The 14310-nt window shown below is 40.8% G+C and overlaps 1 protein-coding gene across 2 annotated transcripts in view; it reads right to left on the reverse strand.

The window, feature by feature from the left end:
- GRHL2 (grainyhead like transcription factor 2) overlaps positions 1 to 14310 on the reverse strand; it is a 123359-nt gene that overhangs the window by 89956 nt on the left and 19093 nt on the right. For both annotated transcript variants that reach the window (XM_012809952.1, XM_012809954.2), the window contains exons 4-6: positions 8905 to 8960; positions 5358 to 5514; positions 1502 to 1613 (exon numbers count right to left, since the gene is read on the reverse strand). In XM_012809952.1, the coding sequence (XP_012665406.1) occupies positions 1502 to 1613; positions 5358 to 5514; positions 8905 to 8960 (325 nt within the window). The remainder of the gene's footprint in view (positions 1 to 1501; positions 1614 to 5357; positions 5515 to 8904; positions 8961 to 14310) is intronic.

The raw sequence follows: 14310 nt of genomic DNA on the forward strand, positions 1-14310 counted from the left end.
AGCCATCATTGTTGTTTGGTGGGCTGGGCTGGGGATTCGAACCCGCCACCTTAGGTGTATGTGGCTGGCGCCTTAGCCGCTTGAGCCATAGGCGCCAAGCCCAAATGACTTATTTCTTACAGAAACAGCATGTAGATAAAATTGTAAAATTTCTTAGAAACACATACATCACTGTCTATGTTTGAAGGTAATTTTTGGAAGCTTTTTTTTTTTTTTTTTTTTGGTCACCCTGGGTCAAGTGCACTGTCATCATAGCTAACAACAAACTCAAACTCCCAGGCTCAAGCCATAGCCTCCTGCTTCAGACTCCCAAGTAGCTGGACTAGAGCTAAATGTTTCTCTATTTTTAGTAAAGATGGTGTCTCACTCTTGCTCAGGCTGGTCTTGAACTCCTGAGCTCAAACCATCCTGTCGTCTCAACCTCCTGGGTTGCTAGGATTACAAGTTTGAGCTACTACGTACAGCCAAATTTTGGAAACTTTAAGGTTCACTTCCTGATTTCCTCCACTTAGTATCTGAGAGATTGAATCCTATAAATTTCATTTCCTAGAGCCACGTACATTCTGGCTGCACGTTAAATTCTGCCAGTGGGAAGTGACAGCAGGAGATCCAGCGGTAGGGAGACGCCAGGGCGTTTCTCCTTTCTCAGCATGGAGAGAGCCTCTGCCAGTGATTCCTCTATGGATGAGCCTCCCTTGGAAAGCTGCTCCCTCTGTGGTCACAGCCCCTGTGGGTGGCTCCTCTAACACCCACCTCCTCTTTCCTCTGATTCCCTAGACTGGCAGGTGATAACTGGATTATCTCAATGTGCCTTCAGCCTGTCCAACCACGGCAATGAATTTCCCTCCACTGAACTACTCAGCATGGGTTTCGCCTTCCCAAGCACATACTGGGTGCTGAGTCATCCAGGGGCTACTGGTCTCTAGAGAACAACCATGTCTAGGGGTATGCAGACTCCCGGCTCATTTCTTCCTTAGTGGCAGGGAGTGTCTCTCAGTGGTCCATTCGTACCACTTGTGCTAGGTGTGTGTCGGGGTGGAAGGAACCTTGGACGGACAACTAGAGAACTAGAAACTCTCTGTGTGCTCTTGGGACCTTTGCCAAGTGCCTTAGAGCCACATGACTTGTGTTTATTCACGTTGCAGGAGTAAGCGTTCATCCGGATACTGATTGCCTGTTGGGCTTAAAGAGGGAAAGCATGGAAACATGATTTGAAATCGAAATGGCCACTGCAAATCTCAGTGTAAAGCTATAATTGTACAGGACACAGCCGACTTTCACAAAACAGAAAAGGTTTTGCTCTTGGCTTAGTCCAGCTTTCATTTCTCAGGCTGATATGTGCTTCACGTCCTAACACACGAAAACTGCATCAGCCGTGCCTGGCGCACTGGGCAGAGAGCCATGTGGCTGCTAGGTCCGGTTACCACACTGGGCTCCCCTTGGCGCAGAGGCGCAATGTCAGTTTATCAAGGACTATGCAGGGAGGTCAAGGTCAACTTACCAATGTCAAGGACCCTCTGCTTCGCTGTATGCTGCCGAGAGTGCCAGTACTTCCAGTACTTAAGCTGTTCTTCACGGTTTTTGTCTTCACTGAAGACCACCATCACCACGCTCTGCAGAGGGGAGAATTGAGCCACTTACTTTCTGCTCAGGGCCTCTGCTGCCTCCGTCTCCAGATTCTAGGAGAGGCGTCTTTCTGTACTATTGCTTTTCTGGTGTTAGAAAAGCCCAGACTTTTATGGTCTGTTCTGTCTTAAAATGAACCTACGTACAAAATGATTAGGAAATGAAAATAACACAGAAAAACAAAAAAGGATCCTTTATCAGTTTTACCAGGAGGTCATGAACAGCGAGATTAACCAATTACCCGCAAACTGTTTATTTTGTGAGGTCAGTAGGAACACCCAAAATATTTTTTTTTCTTATGTTGAAAACAAGCACACTTTTGAAATTTCGTATTCTTAAATATAGAATTCGATGCCCCTGGCAAATACAGCAGAATTTGGCAAACATTCATTTCTGGCCTATTTAAGTGCTTCAGGTTGGAATACTGGGAAGGAAGGAAATAAAGGAAGGAGGGAAATAAGGAAAAGAGGGAAATACTAAGTGACAAATTGATATTGGTAAACACAGATCCAAACTAGAAATCTTTCATGCACCAAAAAATATAAGAACTATGATATCTATTTAAATACAACGTGGATGTACTTTGAAAAGGAGCTTGGGAAACTAATTATATCTTACAGAAATAAGAATCCCAAATCCTTTTCAGTTCTAAATTACAAATAGCCTCATTAAACTAAATATACAGCCTGGGCTAGGTGGCTCAAAGCTATAATCCCAGCACTTTGGGAGGCCAACACAGGGAGATTGCTTGACGTCAAGAGTTTGAGACCAGCCTGGGCAACACAGTGAGACCCTCATCTACACACAAAATAACTTAAAAAAATTAGTTAGGGGTATTGGTGCATCTATACCCCAGGTACTTGGAAGGCTGAGGCAGGAGGATCATCTGAGGCCAGGAGTTTGAGGCTACAGTAAGCTCTGATCACACGCCACTGCACTGTAACCTGAGTGAGAAAGTGAGACCCAGTCTCAAAACAACAACAACAACAACAAAAGTCTAAAACCAAGTATACCTGCTCGTTTGCAGATAGGCATATATGGTGTATTTGATTTAAGACTTTTGTTGTTGTTGTTGTTGTTTTGAGACCAGGTCTCACTTTCTCACCCAGGTTACAGAGCAGTGGTGTGTGATCAGAGCTGACTATTAAGAAATGAATATAATTGTGATGGATGTGTTACTTAGTTCAATGTAAACATTTCACATTGTATATCGAAGCAGTACCCTGAACCCCATAAATGCATCAATGTACAAAGTTATGATTTAATAAAAATAAATAAATAGATACACATTAATTCACTGTCATTTATGAAATGGAGATAGTACCAAAAAATACCCCGCCCAAAACACTTTAATTACAGCATCAGAATATTCCTCCTCTTACTCCACATCCAAAATACTTCTTAGACACTTTTCCACTATTCCAGGAGAGTATTTCATGGACTCCCATTCCTTAAGAACTTCTCCTTTGGAGAGAGGTTTACACATTTGCAGTTGTTTACTTAATTATTTACAACTATTCACCTGCTGGCACTGTTTTCCCATTAACTTCAGACTCAACAAGGACTGAGTCATTGTCTGCAGCTCACCTTGGTGACAAGTAAGACAGCAAATGCATGCTGGTGGCTGACTGTCAGTTCAAACTCTGGCTGGTTCCTAACATATGCGTGGACGTTTTTTAAACAAACAAGTAGATGTTTATTAGAAAGACTGCTTTAGAAATATGCATCCATATGATTCCCCTCCATCTTGAAAGGCATGGACAGTGGCAACAAGGGAGCCATCATTATGCTGGGGCAGCCATCAGCTCAGCCAGCTCTTCATTCTTCCCTCTGGGCTTCCTCAAACTTTTCCATCTATCTGTAAAAGCCACTGTGTGGCTTTCTGGTATTTATTTCTATCCCCAAATAAAAATAACATCTAAATTAAATTTTTTTTTCTAGCAACTGACTAAATTAGCATAAACAGTGACATATTCTTGGTATGGAAATTTATTTCTTCAGTGATAAAGAAAAAATGAGTTTGAAGCTATTATTACCACGACGTACATGCTTCACATGGAAATTACACACTGTTCTCAGAAATAAATGCTGGTATGTTACAAGGGCACCCCTCCTTCCTCCAGGCTTGCTGTCCCAGAGCCGAGGAGTAAGAAAGATCCACTCTGAAAGGCACCAAACTTAGTCTCTAAGGATGTTAGGTTAAAGTCCTTAAGAAAAGTAGGACTCCTCCTTAGCCAAAATGTAACATAATAAAATCTTCACATTCAATTATTTTCATGATTCCAACAAAGTGGATTCTTGTATCCAAACTGTTGTCATGACTGTAGAATTAACCACACATCATTTTTTAGGGTGATGGTGATGATGGTGTTAGGAGGATGCACATAAGTTACATTCTTTTCTTGAAATTTATAAGACTTTTTATAAGAGCAAATTGATTCAATGTCTTCTTACTATGCACCCACATATTAGGGATAGGGCATAACTGTGGGACATAGATCCCGAGGGCGACCCCTCTTACCTGCTACCTGCGTGTGAGTGGGTAGGTTGTAATTCCAGGACACATATCCGGAGGCGGACCCTAAGCTTTTCAACACAACACAGCATCATGGTTTAGGAGAGTTGGGCTCAGGAGTCTGAGGGTCTGGGATAAATCTTGGTTCTGTTACATGTTAGCTAGGTGAACTAGGTAACATGAAAGCTCAAGTTTCCTTCTCTGTAATATTATTTTTTTTTAAATAGTGCCTTTTTCATAAGGTTGTAGTTAGTTTCAGCAAGTTCCTAGATGGATGGTGTCTAACGTGGTGCTTGGCACACAGAAGATCTCAGTAAGTATCAGTTATTGTGTTGTAACTCTTGTTGTTGAGAACGCCTGTTCTCCACCACAGTCCTGACTACAATGTTGGGACATACTAATTCTCTTAGTGAGCACACAGCACACTGAAACCTTACCCCCTGCAGTAGGCTCAACCCACCTGTGCTGGGGGCCCACTGGGGCACCCCACGGAAGAGCAAGCTGCAGCTAAAATAAGGCAGGCTGGGCACCAAGGACACAGCAGTGTAAATCATTTTGTGACAGACCAGGAAAGTCCTTCAACCTCTTTTCAGAGCTCTGCTATCATTTTCTTTTTCAGCAGAGAGGGATTACCAGCTTCCTCTCTTCTTGACAGGAGCTGGAATGCCAGAAGCTGGCAGGCTTCCAGAGCAGTGAGCTAGGGCTCCAGTTTCACTTCCCACGAATAACTAATATTCATGAATCTGAAAACTCCTCCAGCCTACTCCTGGCGGGGATCATGCCTCATCCCCTGGACCCTGAGAAGGCATGGGGCTGCAGAAGGTTTTTTAACTAAGCTACAAAGGGCCCAGGGACTCAGTGAATTGCCTTCCCCTTTATAGAATAGAACAACAGCTCTTTCTCACCCACAGATAGGGTCTGACTTACAGCTACTTGCTTGAAAAATTACAATCAATTGATTAAAAACAACAGCTAAGTAGCATATAGGCAGTGAATGAAGCAGGGAAATTCCTTAGACACAGTTAGAAAGCACATTCCAACCATGTCCCTTCCCTGGGGTTTCCTGGTTACTAATTAAAATGATAAACTACTTGCCCCAACTCTCTGACATTTGTTTTAGAATTAAAAATTCTAAATTTTTAATTTTGGAATTTTTAGCCACGCCATTCCACTCATTTCATCCCTCTCCACTGTATCTGAGAAACGGGGCCCATACCCTGACTTTGCTGATGGGGTGTCGGAAGCATTTGTTGTCTCCGGTCTCGCTGAGTGTTATAGCATAGAACTGTCCTTTGTTGAGGTAGGTCATGGGGCCCTCGCCCTGCTTCTGACGGAGAGATTTGGTGGCTTCCAGGGTGTACTGAAATGTGCCACTGTGAACAGAGAACAAACACTGTCAGGTTAGCTCACTTGGACATGTCTGCCTTCCTCACTAATTTCATATCAGGAGCATTTTGTAGGATTATCACCTAACAGTTACTCTATTATAGAGTCAAAACACTGCATATGGCAAAAGAGATGGGACCAGACCAAAGGTCATTGCTAGTACAATATATACAACATTTCTAATAGTAGCCCATAAACCAGATGGTTTAGAAGGGGAGAAAGTCCATGCTGAGCCTGGCCAGTCATGTAAGTTTGCATCAGGATAAACCCTAGCAGATCTCAGCTGACAATTAGGTAGCACCTGAAGCTTAAGAATTGACAGAATTTGCCGCGTTTATGCTAACAACAAACCAAATGTCTGAACGTTTTTCTTTACTTCATGTATATACCCAAGCTTCTTTTTGTCTAACCAAGACGTTGCAAATAGCAATATTCCACTTTAAAACATTTCAAAATGTGAAATCTAAAACTCAAACAGTCACCACTAACAATCTCCTTCCTTAGTAGGGAGAGAGGTTTTTTGGTTGGTTTGTTTGTTATTGTTTTTTTGGTTTTTGTTTCTTGTTTTTAAACATGCACAACAATTCATGACAAGGTTGCTCTAAATCAGGGGTTTGGAAATGATGGTCTATGGGCCAAATCCAACTCACTGCCTATTTTTGTAAATAAAGTTTTATTAGAACACAGCCATACTCATTTGTTTGTGTATTATCTGTAATTGCTTTCACATTACAACTGCAGGGTTGAGAAGCTGTGACAGAGACTGTCGTCCAGAGAATCTAAAATTTTTACTACCAAGCTCATTACAGAAAAAGTTTACAGATCCCTGCTTTAAATAGTTTCCTAATATTTTGTAAATACTACATAATTTACAAAGCAAAAATTTTTTTCCAACTTTGAAAAATACACAAGTGAAACAAACATAAAAGGTAGGAATCAAAATCTTTTTAAACATGTTCTTTCAGAAATATTTATTTCTGCTGCACTGCACCATGGTACACAGTGATGATCCCAAAACAAGCAGCTTAGGTATTTTCTGAATTATCAGAACCTCTCCATTGGCTCTATTATTTTAGCTCTTTCATTTCATAGTATTTGAAAGGGTGCAAAGACTTCTCAAATTTTGTCTCTCAAAATGGCCTCCTTACAGGATTACGGGGGCCTTGTGCTTACCACAGTAAATATTTCTATCATGTTTTATTTATTTTTTAACTTTGACAATGAGAAAAAATTTCGAAGGGAAAAATAATATTGTTCTTATATGATAAACATCTCAGGCTGAAGCTACTAAACTAAGCAAATTCCAGATATGTGTCTTAGAACAAGAAGGGAAATAAATCATTCCAGACAGAACTGATTACATTGTCATTTTGCTTGAAAAATCAATTTCACTACACTATCATTAAATCATAACATTTTAGACTGGAACAGGATATTAGCAATCACCTCAACCAATAGCTTGCACCTTGTGTAAGGTGAAGACAGCTTTAAAATTGTGAAGAAAGCTGTGAACCCTCTCCCTAGAAAAAGGCAGATATGAATATAAACAATTTTTTATATAATTTGAAGGATTAATGTCCCCCAAGCCTGTCCATGATACAAGATAAGTACCCGGGATTCAGTCCCTCTTCCTCACTCGACAGCTGAGGACAGGCTTAGAGACATGCTTCCTCTGTGGGACATTGGCAGCCGTGGAACCAGGTGGAGTGGCTGGTAGGTCACTCTCTTGCCACTGGCCTGACAGCTGATGACACAGTATGCTGCATTGACAGCATGCAAATTATATATGTATTTCCACATTTTAGAAGGGATTTGGAATTCTGTCTTTGCCACCTCCCCCAACTCCTGCAACACACACCAAATTGTAATTAGGATGAACAGGGGAGGATGACGGGGGAGTCTGAGATTAGAGAAAGACATTGAAAGATCCAGATGATTTTAAGGGGAAGCAGAGAGAATGGAAAAGAGCCATATAGGTAAGAGCAGAGGAATAAGAAACATGGTGGGATGTGGGGTTTTAAGGAAAAAGGGACCAGAACACAGAAGGCCCTGACCATCTTTATAAAGAACTTGTGTTTAATTGTCTGAAATTATGAAATTACTGGTAAGTTTTATAAATGGGAGAGAAATTCATTTCTTGCCATTCTCTCTTGTCTTTAGGCATGGGCACACCCAGTGTCTTTAATCATGAACCCTCTGCCTAAAATGTTCTTAATCCTCCTTCTTTTCTTAAAAAGCACCTGCTGTTAATCCTTCAAGATCCAGCTCAAATGCCACTTCCTGGGAACATCTACGTCCTGTTTTCCCACATCCTCAAAAGTAGCCAGCACCCAGATGCACAGGTCCACTTAGTTCTCTGTCTGTCTGTAGCAGGACTCATCATTTGGCAAATGTATTGCAGTTTGTCACCACACATTTCTCCCTCCTGTAAGGAGAGGTTCTATCTTATCTCCAATCCTACTCACACTGTGGGTACATGGAACACACCTGAGTGCATGGTAGCTGGCAGCTAGCTGTGTGCACAGTAGAACAGAAAAGGAAGCACTGGGAGGAGAGTTGTATCACAACAGTTTAAGAGAAAGTTGACAAGTGTAAGTTGAATGGGAAGGGACAGGCGAGAACAGACATTTCAGCACTCGGAAAGTACAACAGGAAGGAAGGCGGACCCTGACGGGTCCAGCTGGGCTGGCTGAGAGTGGGTACATCATTAGCCACAATAGGAAAATAAAGGCAGAAAAGCAGATGGGAAACAAGGAGGGAGGGAAAGAAAAGGAAAAGAAAGATAAAGAGTTTCATTTCATACCTGCTGGGTTGGAGCCACATGAGATTGAGTTTCAGAGGAACACCTTAGAAGGAACGTCCAGACATTAGCAGGAAGAAGAAAAGATACCAGCCCCAGACAGCTGGTCAAGACAGGAAACAATGATGTAGGAGTCATTTGTACAGAGAAAAGAATCAAAGCAAAGGAAATCAGATTGTTCTCTAAAAGTTTATAAGAAAACAGGTTTTAAAATATGACTTGGGCCGGGTGTTGTGGTTCACACCTATAATCCCAGCACTCTGGGAGGCCCAAGGGGGTGGATTGCTTGTGTGCAGGAGTTCGAGACCAGCCTGAGTAACTGCGAGACCCCCCCCCCCCGTCTCTAAAAAAATAGCTGGGTGTTGTGGCAGGCGCCTGTAGTCCCAGTTACTTGGGAGGCTGAGATAAGAGAATTGCTTAAGCCCAAGAGTTTGAGGTTGCTGTGAGCTATGACTCCATGACACTCTACCAAGGTGTCAAAGAGAGACTCTGTAGCCAAAAGAAAGGTATAACTTAGAGATATACTTAGAAGGTCATCAGTTAATCTATTCCTAAGGATAAGCTCCTGGTGACCTACCTGGATGTCTGGTCATACATGTACTCCTCAGCCCCAACTGAAGCACTCCGAAATTTCTGCAAAATGCAAAAGTCGTCAAAACTGAAACAAATAGCCAAGTCATCACACCATAATAGTAATGTATGTATTCCACATTTTCTCCTTTCATTAGAAAGGAAAATTATATACTTTGGGCATTATATTACCATTTCTTCACAGAACTCACATATCACTTGCTCACCAAGAGCTACGCTCAACTGTTCGTGCTTGGTATGGTACTCATGTGTGCACAGGTGTGTTACTAAAGTGTTTGAGGCACTAGAAACTATTTTCTCAAACACATAAAATATCTCTTCCTTTTTCTATTGTCTCCAACATTTATTCCACGTTATAAATTCTGAATTAATGGAACAGTAAGTATTACACAGAGCCCACATAGCCAAAAAGCAATCTAGTAGAGTGACTGGGAGCATCGTTTCTCCAGCTATAGTTTCTTGACTCTTCTTGTCTAGAGTCAAGTTCTACCTCGCTTACCTGTCACCTGTGTAAAATGAGGTAAATGCTATGTTTTCTCCATCTGTGAAATGTACTCATAGTAATTAGAAGAATTAAATGGGGTGAGAAAGTACTAAGAATAGTGTCTGGTACATAACGAACACTGCATACATGGATAAATACTATTATAGAATAATCATTGTGCCATATTCAGAACCCTTTTCCAAGAACCTTCATTATCACAGTATTGTAAGAGTAGGGTTTGAGGGGGGAAACTCTAAGTTTAGTATCTCACCTAAAGAAGTGTGGTTGTAGAGATGTTCAATTGTTACACCTACAGTGCAAATAGGATGCCCTGTGCCACATTTAGAACCTTGTTGAAAGTAAGTGACCAAAAGCCCTGACGCTTGCTCCTAAAGGGAATATATAATAGGATATTGGTGAAAAAGCACTTGGTTGATCACACGCACCTCGTCCTTCTATTGTAAAATTTTTTTCAAGTGTCCTTTTCTCCTGCCTCTCATTTCTGTGAGATAAACTTCCATTCCTTAACGAGTATTTCAAGAGTTTCCTTCCACAGGAAGTGGTTTCTCACAGTTATTTTTCAAACGTCTTCACAATCCCTCATCACTGTCTCTAGAATTCGGGATACCTTATATCACAGTTTACATACATATTTATGATCCTTCTTTTGATCCACTCTTATTCCTTGCATCCAAGCAAAGTTTACCCAAATGAATCCCATGAACATTGCATATACTTGTTGACTTGTGAATAATCACAACAGAGAATCAAAGGAACAGATTTGTATTTCTTTTGCACTCAATCTGTCAATCAGCAAAGCATTCAACAGGAAAATTCTGGGGCTTCACCATCTGCTTGGTGCCAGAAGAAATATAAAAGTACATAAGACATTATCCTAACCTCAGAGCAATAACAATTGGTTAGGGGATAGAGTGAATGCCTATGAAAAACAACAACAAAATTATAACACAACCAATAACTATATGTCAATATCGATGCAGAATTATTCATCCATTCACTTATGTGTCCTAACTAGAACAGCAGAGAGTAGGCATTGGCAGAAAAGGAAGATCAGTAAAATATGGGAAGATTTCTTACAGGTTATAAGATTCACCCTGACCTTTGGAAGCTACAGAGAACCTGGATTAATTGAAAGAACTGAGTGAAAATAATTTAGGCCAAAGATGACCCCCACAAATGAAGACAACACAATGAGTGCTTGTGGTGTGTGCCTGGGGCGCAGGCCCACCCTGACAATGAAGGGAGGATCTGAAAATCTAAGTCTTTCTGCCCAATATAGCAGCCACTAGCTACGTGTGCTAGTAAACACTTTAAGTTCAGTAGATTTAAATAAAATAAAAAATTCAGTTCCTCAGTCAACTAGCCACTTGTCAAGTACCCCATGTGGCTAGTGGCTAGCATAAATGTTCTTGGGGCTGGGTGAGGTGGCTCACGCCTGTATTCCTAGGACTCTGGGAGGCCAAGGTGGGTAGACTGCTTGAGCTCCTGAGTTCAAGACCAGCCTGAGCAAGAGTGAGACTCCATCTCTAAAAGAATAGCTGGGCATTGTGGCACATGCCTGTAGTCCCAGCTCCTTGGGAGGCTGTGGCAAGAGAATTTCTTGAGCCCAAGAGTTTGAGGTTGCTATGAGCTACGACATCACAGCACTCTACCGAGAGCAACAAACTGAGACTTTGTCTCAAAAAAAAAAAAAAAAAAAGCTCTTATGAACAAGGCTGACTTCGGAAAGGAATTTACACTTAGTATAGCTGGAATTAGTACATTTTGGAGTAAAATTCTGTAGCATGATGAAAAAAAGGCATTGAAAGAAGTGACTTTGAGATCTGCAGAAAATTTTCAAGGTCTTCACCTGAAGGAATAGGCAGTAAACTACAAAAATCATGGTGAATCAGCATTACCAAACATCTCCAGAATGATTTACTGTCCATACCACAGAGCTCTGCAGCCTGAGCATGTGCTAGCCTACTAAAGCACGCTGGATGTATAAATCCTACAGCTACTGTAATTACCCGGGCCATGTGATAAGGTGTGGTACTGTAAATCTGCAGACTCGGAGAGACTGTCAACTATTACACAGGCTGAAGGAAACACCTAATCCTCCTCCATTGCCTGAGCTCCTATGAGCAAGAAGTGTGAAAAAAACAAAAATAGCTGATATTTTACAGGCATATTATAGGATATTGAAAATGAAAATAGTTGATATATTACAGGATATTACCTTTTCTCAAGCTTAAATTTTTTTCTTTAATTCTGTTCTATTATCTTTAAAATTTTTAAAAATTAGACTGTTCACCTGCAAAACATCACAATCCTTTAGATGAGATCTGATTACACTGATGGATTACAAGGCCCTAAATGATTGAGTACTAAGAATTAAAACTAATATGCTTGGGGTATTCTGGCTACAGTTATCAAATCTCTAAAACTGCTTAGAGACCTTTTAATATAATTTATTGGGTGAGAAAAAGCAATCAGGCAGCCAACATCACCACACCTTACTGTGATTTGATATAGCATGTCTATAGATCTGGAATCAGAAAAAAAAAATAACAGTAAAGAAAGTGATATGATGACACATATTTGATAGATTTCTTTAAAAGGGGCTTAGACATTAGGCAATAGTAAACATATTTAAATCTGAAATATTAGAATTCTAGTGTTTCCTTGGATAAAGGAAAGTAAACATCTGATAAGAATCTACTGCAAAAAGACAATGATTCTTCAATGGTGGGAAAATTATATATTAATACATTTATGTATTTGATTAGCCACTGATTTTTTTTGATTCTATCATTCATTCATTCACTCTTTCAACAATGATTTACCAGACATCTATTTTATATCGGGAACTGTCCTGGAGTCTATGGATACACTGGTGACAAACAGAAATCCCTGCCCTCATGAAGCTTCTGGTCTAATGAGGAAAAATATTAGCCAAACAATTTTCCATTTAAAAAAAATTACTGTGTGCCAGCACTGTGAGAAGAGAGAGTTCCATGAGAGCACATCATATTCATTTTCTACAAGAAGGTGAGAATTGGCACCCATGACAATCAATCTTGATGCTCCTAAAAGAGTGCAGTGTTTCCAGGGGAACACAGGAAAGGCCAACAGAGGGCAAGCCATGCTTCCAACCAGCCCCCGAAGACGGTAAGACAGCTACAAAAGTGAACAGCATCCCCTCTTTCTAGTGATTGTGGCTTTCTTTACAAAGGCTTCCTCAGCCCCACCTTCTGAACAATGATTACTGAGATACCAAGGTTCTGGTTATTGCTATGTTCTGACGGTATCCAATCTGGAGTTGATTGTCACTTCCATAATCCCTCCTAAGACTCAGCCACCACAGGACCAAACAGCATGCAGACTCCTCCCAACTCTCCCTGACAGAGATGCTCATACAGGTCCCATGCTGAGGGGGCTAAATAAGTGTAATTTTGACTTCAGATTTGTTCATGGAAATCTTTGGCTGGTAGACTTGGACAAAAGAAAACTGAGTTTAGTAGGAAGTGAAAAGAGAATATAGAGGGCTTCCCTAAGGAAGTCACACAGAGGAAGTAGGTGATAAGGAATATTCTAGAACAGCATAGCCCAATATAACTTTGTAGGGTGATGGTAATGTTCTATATCTTCACTGTCTATAATGGTAGCCTCTAGCTGCATGTATATATAAAATGTAGTTAGTGGAACTGAGGAACTGAATTTTTAATTTGATTTCTTTTTCATAATCACATGTGGCTAGTGGTTACGGTGTTGCACAGCTCAGTTCTAGAGCATGGACCACCGTGAATGAAGGTCCTGAGTCAGGAGGGAGGATATCAGGTCCACAGAAGTGACTGGAGCTCAGAGCCAAGCCCAAAAGTGTGAGAAGAGGAAGGAGGGCATTTGAGAAGCAGACTCTGCAGTGTCTTGTGAAACTGTGAATATTTAGAAGATCTCAATCTAAGAGCAGCGGTGGGGAAAAATGATGGATGACATGAACAGATTTGCATTTCCAAAAGACCATTGCAGGCACATCACATAAAAGCAGATGCAGCAGTATTAGAGACCAGAGAAAGTGATGCCCTTGGTCAGTATGGTAGAACAATGGAGACAGACGGATGGATTTCAGAGATCTTAAGAATGATAGAATTGACAATGAATGAGATGGAATGAGTGCAGAGTAGAATGTCAAGAAAACATTCTGGTTGCTTAAGCAACTAGAAGATGGCAGCACCACTTATGAAGGTGGAGAATACAAGGGAAGATTGTAAGTTAGATTTTGGATGAGAGGAAAGTCAAATAGGCTGTTGGATATAAAGGTTAGGAGCTCTGAAGAGGACATTAAGCTGGAGAAATAAATTGGGATGTCTTTGGGACACCAGTGGTCACAGAAGCTACAGACATGACACCAAAAGCATCTCAAAAGGGAAGAGTGATCAACAGTATCAAAGGGGGCTGCAAAGTTAAAGAACAGCTTTAACAGAACTGGGACTTTCATAGCCATCCTATGCATGATGTGGGTAAATGACCACTATGAATCCAAATAGTGGGTCATTCAATAGAGTATTATCAAATTTGACTACGCGTAGAGAAACCCAAATGCTCCTAAAATATTAAATGTATATGCTAGGTATTTTCCAAAGTTTTGCTTGATGCCAAAAAAACACAATAATGCAGTGACAGAAATTTGGTCATACTATGCCCACCACATCATATGTTTAGGATAACCATAATAGAATTGTGTGCATGAATCACATGAGGCTATGTTTCAATTTAGTAGATGAATCAACATTTTAAGATTTTACTCTTTAAATGTGTATGGGAAAATGGACTACCAGTCATTAATCAATCAATCATGGTGGAAAGGGTTTAGATCCAGAATTGCTTCCAGCTTCAGTCTACTGACGA

The sequence above is a fragment of the Otolemur garnettii genome, unplaced genomic scaffold (genome assembly GCF_000181295.1).
Source record: "Otolemur garnettii isolate 467f Iridium unplaced genomic scaffold, OtoGar3 scaffold00004, whole genome shotgun sequence".
Lineage (NCBI taxonomy): Eukaryota > Metazoa > Chordata > Mammalia > Primates > Galagidae > Otolemur > Otolemur garnettii.